This window comes from Ceratina calcarata, unplaced genomic scaffold, assembly GCF_001652005.2.
Source record: "Ceratina calcarata isolate Rehan_Ccalc_2016 unplaced genomic scaffold, ASM165200v1 scaffold347.2, whole genome shotgun sequence".
Taxonomy (NCBI): domain Eukaryota; kingdom Metazoa; phylum Arthropoda; class Insecta; order Hymenoptera; family Apidae; genus Ceratina; species Ceratina calcarata.
The window spans coordinates 372,105-378,327 of record NW_017157600.1 but is presented as its reverse complement, the minus strand read 5'-3'; the positions used below and the strand labels follow the sequence as shown (position 1 = coordinate 378,327).

At 41.3% G+C, this 6,223-nt stretch overlaps 1 protein-coding gene across 1 annotated transcript in view; it reads left to right on the top strand.

The window, feature by feature from the left end:
• NfI (Nuclear factor I) overlaps window positions 1–4,615 on the top strand; it is a 67,675-nt gene extending 63,060 nt beyond the window's left edge. The window contains exons 10-12 of the mRNA XM_026813639.1: window positions 9–116; window positions 384–618; window positions 895–4,615. Of these exons, the coding sequence (XP_026669440.1) occupies window positions 9–116; window positions 384–618; window positions 895–1,163 (612 nt within the window). The 3' untranslated portion in view covers window positions 1,164–4,615. The remainder of the gene's footprint in view (window positions 1–8; window positions 117–383; window positions 619–894) is intronic.
• Window positions 4,616–6,223: the final 1,608 nt, after the last annotated feature.

The following is a 6,223-nucleotide window of genomic DNA, read 5'->3' as shown; positions in this document are numbered from 1 at the left end:
GTTGTCAGAGCTCCGTCGACCCCGCTGGAAGGAAGAGTCCCGCGAGGATCCTCGTCACGGCGCCGCACACCAGCCGGGAATACACCTTTGCTCACTTTCACTCTCAGCCAGGACAGGTAAGTTTCATTAAGGATGTATTGGCCATAAAGTCAATCCCAAAAGTTTATGCAGTTTAGAAACGCATTTTTTAAAAAGAAATCAGACGTCGGAAGAACATTGCTAGTAATAAACAACAAAAAAAAATTTTCGTCATCGTCAATACTTAATTGGATATTTCCTTCTATACTTTTTTAGCACTGTAATTTTAAAAACAATAATTATAACTAACAACGATAGGTTTTAATCGATAATTGTTCTTATCACGAATTTCATTTTGTTAACAGCAAATATTCACATACCCCACTATCAGCTCGATGTCGGGAGTGATCTCCCCGACGAATCTCTCCCTATTCTCTTCGCCGGTTTCGGTGACGAGGCCAGTGGCGACTCAGAGATCGGTCTCTAACGTGCCGCCCCGTTGGAACACCGCGCCGTTCATCAATCTTGAGGATGATTACAACATGATCGCGCCGATCATCACCGGAACCGCCAGCGAGCCGCCTTCCACCATGGATGAAGGTCAGTAGCATTTAATTTTTAGTCTCCAGACTTTTAAAGTGATTTTATTAAAAATCTGAAGTCAAACGAGAATTTCCTTCCTTATGACTCGCGTTATTTGATTTGGTAACGTTAACATAACATGAATATTTAACCGTATATGTATGTTCATTAAGGTTTGAAGAGTAACATACTACAATTTGATTACGATCAGCAATGTTTCGCATTTCAATAGAACCAGCTTAAATTTCGCTTTTGTAAAACTCGTTAACACGAAGATCGACCATCGTCTTACAGAACGATACTTTCACCCTGTTCACACGAGCAGCGTGGTGGACAAGAGCGGCGCTGGTAATCTAATGGGCACCGACCTGGGCGTAGGGACCGATCCAAACTCGCACCACCACCAACAGCAGCAGCAGCAACAGCAGCAGCAGCAGCAGCAGCAGCAAGCTCAACAGCCGCCCCAGCAGCAGCCACCGCCTCAACAGCAGCAGCAGCAACAGCAGCAGCAACAACAGCAGGTGATGCAGGACAAGAGCGGAAGACCGAAGTCCCCCCCGTGACACTGGAGGCTTAGACCGGAAAGCGTCGAGAAGCTCGCATGTTCCACGGGGTCGTTGCTCGCCGGCGTGTACGATAACTACCCGGAGCCGGAGGGGAATCGGCAGGATTCCCCGTGTCGTGTTCAGCTTCGCGACCTAAGCCTGCGGAGAATCGAGTGCCTGAGAGTCTGATCGTAGTTTAAGCGGGCCGTCGAGGGAAACCATCGTGACGCCTGCCCGTGGCGAACGGGGCCTCCTCCTCCCGTTTCGTCGTTACCGCGTTGGGAGGCGAGCCCGGGCATGGGCCCTCGATCCGCGAGACATACGAGGAGCTTCGATTAACCCTCTGCGGCACGGTGCTTTTCGTCGTTTACGAGTTACCGAGGTTTGCAATTATCCTTATATTTCATTTTATTTATTTCCGCGGTGCCTGTCACGAACGTTTCTACGGCCGATTTCATTTATATGAGTCTCTTTCCCTGTTCCAAGTTTGATTTCTTGATCAGAATTTTCTTTCGGAGATTTATCACGCGCTTCATCCCTCTTTTTTTAAGATAGTTGTACATCTAGACGATTCTCTGTCAGCGAGATCATAATTAGTCTTCTTTTTGCGAGGAACGAAAGGCATTTTCCGCCCCCAGGGGGTTAGCGTTTCGGTCAATTATTATACTTCCGCGCCATCGGGAGCGTCTTTCTCCTCTCTCGACGCGCTGTTCAATTTCCAACTCTTTCTCTCTCTCTTTCTCTCTTTCTCTTTGTAAAGTGTCCTCGACGGGCAGTAAACGAGTAAGGACCTCCTCATCTCGTTTCCTAATTAAAATTCATTGTCTCCGATCGTCGCCGATCGGTCCCGTCGATCGATGGAAATCCATAGACAATTTAACAATTAAAAAAAAAAAATACCAGAACAAAGAAAACGGAGAAGTAATCGAAACTATGGTAGAATATCGTTTTCTGCGCGGTTTTATATAATAACTACGATCGTCTATTTTCTATTCTATTTCCGCTTCGTGGCCCTTCCAGAACGTGTCGTTTTGTACATACACGCTCCCGTGGTATTTTGTAAAATTTTAGAGGATCTTAGAGAATATATAGTCTAAACCGACGAGAAAAACGAGAAATACTACCGATCGAACGAGTAAACGAAATTCGTTGCGCTCATCGAGGAAGGGTTCAATATGAAGACGATTAAAAAAAAAAAAGAAAAAAACTAATGAAGTTTCTAGTGCCAATTTCGAGTAGCTTATAAATATTATAACGAAATTATAATTTTCTATTATATTTTTTTATAATATTTATGAAGGAACACGTACACACACATAGACACACACACACACACACGTACACACATACGAGCACACATACGAGCACACGTGACACGCTTGTTTAGTCAAGCACGTGAACAGACGGAGGATAATTCGCGTAGACAAAAAGCTTCTTCTTGAGAGATGAACGTTTTTAAGAAGGCGATCATTCGGTGTAAAGAAGGGAGAAGGTCGAAGGGATCCGATCGACGAGAATCGATCGTAAACGGATGCTAACCGGTCCACGAACCACGGATGATAATATTAATTAAACGCTACTAACGGTAATTGGTAACTTCGTAATCGTATCGTTAATTAATCGCCTAACGCTCAGGCTAGTGCCGATACTAGTGATGAAGAGAACAAAACTTATATGGATGAAACACACGTACACATACACAGATATAAAAAAAAAAAAACGAGTACTAGAGAGAAAGACTAGTTTCGCGTGGACTAGTCACCAGAGGCTGCTAGTTAGAAACAAAGTGAATATTTAATATTGATTATTATATTGATACAAATTAAGCGGTTGAAAATGCAACGTTATTACATGATGAACGCGAGGACGAAGAAACGTTTGAGAAGATGCGGAGGAGGAGGAGGACGTTGAAAACAAATAGAAAAAGGAAACGAACAAAATGAGAGCGAGACTATTAAACGAATATGGAGGAACGAAACGAACACGGGGCGACGTTTCGAGATAGTGAGAGATCTATAGTTAATAATTATAACTATAACTTTAGGAATTTAGTGTAAACCGTCGCGCAACACGAGATATAATAATATGTAATAATATGTAACATCGAAACTCGACGACAACGAAGATCCTAAATACTATAATGTTGTATATTGTCCAAAAGTGCTTTCCGTCGACTGTACGTTAAACGAGGGTGTCTGACGATGCGAGGCGAGGAAATTTCTTTTCCGACTTCAGATTGTACTCGTTCGCCAGCAGAAAAGATCTCCCCTGATCATCGTTCATTTCGTAGATCGTAAAATGTTTGAAAATTCTCCTGCTTACGAGATTTGTACACCGCCGAGCATAGAGAGATCATTGATAGACGTTTCCTGTTACAATATTTTTTCTACGTCAGATATTCCCAGGTGTTATCGATTAAAATGTTTCTGATGGCGAAGCGGTTACAACCACGTGTTTGTATTGCAATTCCCGAGGAACCCCTTCGCTGCAAATGCGCTTTAATGTACTCGCGAGACGACCAGGTCCGAGGCGGTTCTTCCTGGGTTTGCGTAAACCGTTTCACTGGGAACCCGTTTTTCCGTTTTCTCTCATTCTCTCTTCGAGTGAGGTTGAAAGGGTGCGCGGCGTTGCCCATCATCGACGACTGGATCCAGCGATCATTGAACAGCCCATTCGGCCTTCTTATCGTTTAAATTACATTTCGTACATAATGTAGCCGCGCGTTAAAACTTAAGACGACGAGGAAGGTATATATGAGAAAACTGTCATTTCAGTCCGGTTTCTTTCGTTACAAAAGAAATAAGAAGACGGAAAATCGTTCAACAATAATCGAATTGTTCATTGCACACTCCTACCCCGATTGCGTTCGCTCGCTAGTCTGTGCCTTCTATCTAAAATTAACACCTCGTGGTCAACTAACAACGCAAAATTCAGGAGCCACCGCTTCTCCTCATCCCACTTCGCACTTGAATCAAAAACGAGACAAAAAGGGGTCCAGGATCGAGTCGGGATCGCGCGAGGCATGGGGAAAGTTAGGGCACCCTGTCAATCGGTTCGTAGTAATAGTACAAAGAACTTGAGACTAGCGATATATATATATATATACATATATATATAAAATATATATCGATAAAACTATTATAGCGATTAAAACTGAAAAGAAAAAAAAACTGAAAGATGCTTATGGTTTACACAGACTCGAGAGTTAAGGGCAAGAAAGAAAAAAAAACAAAGAACAAGAGAAGTTAAAACGCGGCGATACGATGCTATTCCTATATAAATAATTGCTTATATACAGCTAACACTATTAACGAGGCAACTATATTGTTAATTACTACGAGAGGGACAGGAAAGAAACTGCTACTATTATTGTAACTATTAATACTGTATCACGATTTACCACCCACCACCATCACCACCACCATCACCATCAGCACCGCCACTGAACGAAGAACAAAAAAAAAAAAAGAAACTATTACTACTATTATTACTACTACCACTACTACCACTACTACTACTACTACTACTATTACTATTACTAATTTACAGCTACTCTTACTATTAATTATAAGGCGAATCGTATACAGCTATTACTATTACGCCGCCTGTTTCGACTAATTCATTAATTAAGGGAGAGATGGGCGTTACTACCGCTGACGCTACTACTAATTGTACTCACTAAAACTACTAATCGCTTTACGACTACAGTCACTACTATGGAAAAGGACGAGACTCGTTTTAGTGTAAATAGTAATTAATTAATGAACGCGAGACGATTAGGATAAAACGCACGCTCGGGGCGAACCACCCTCCGGATTTTTACTTGTAATTAAAATGTCTCAGAATTTAAATATTGTTTCGCGTGAGTTACGAGCCTACTTTTAGTAATAATAGGGATCGAAATTCGGAGGGTGCTTCGTTCTGGCAATAGTCATACTTACGCACAGAGAGATACACAACCCTTCCACGCTCTTCGTCGACCACCCTTAATCATATTTAATTTCCTCATTAGAATTTATTAACAGTTTTATTAGATATACTGGCAGAAAGTTTTTAGTCGAGTTCAATACTTGAAATTATTATTACAGTATTTAAAATAAATGTACAGACAAGAATTAAATGAATTTTTGCCAATCTCTGATCTGATTTGTTTTGCTGGATTGAAAATTTTTTGCCAGAAGACTTTAATTTAGAAAATGATCTAGAGCTTCCACCGAAGGTGATTGAAAAGAGCGCGAGGGGTAGACAGGTGTGTAAGGAATTTTTATTACGTCGTTTTTATCCTCGACACGCCGATAGGGATTGTAACGAGGCGACGCGTTTATTTTGTTAAAACGAGGAGTTAAGCGCGTACACTCGATGTGTACGATTAATTAATGAAAAATGAAAATCAGGGTGGTTCGGGATATGTGCAATATACCGCGAACGCACTTGACACGGTGCCGGTGATTATTCAGTTCAATCGTATTCAACAATTGGAAGTTGTACGAGATTTCTAGAGACTAATAATCAAGAATCACGTATTTAATCGTCGTTGATAGAAGAAGAATTAATATCTGATACGAAATATTCTAAACAGTTCCTCTTTGCTATCTTTTTAAATGTAAGAAGGGGGTAGTCGTAGACGAAGAGTTCCCGGTTCCCTTTTTATAAAACCAGAAAGGACGGAGGAGATCCCTCGTGTGCATCCCTTAACGTTTGTAAAAATTCAAAGGGACTATTAGAGAATACGTGATTCGAGGATTATCAGCGTACGATTTCAAGGGTGCAATTAGATTAGAGTGCCAACTAGGGTAGAAGTTATTACTTAAAACGTAGCCTTAGGTCTTCCCAATGGGGTGAAAGGTCGCGGTTAGGTCGGCTTCTAGGATAAAAATTCGCAAGGAGAAATTTTTCTTAATTGTACAATCGAACTTCTTATTTGATTCAAATTGTCCAGTATAAATACTAAATGATTCATAGCCCAACTTTAGTCCCGAATTCAGTCATTTCAACGAAATTAAATTTTTCATTTCAACCATTGTTTCAAAAACAATTGAGAGAAATTTGTCCTGAACATTTCTGCTCAACGTCGAGCT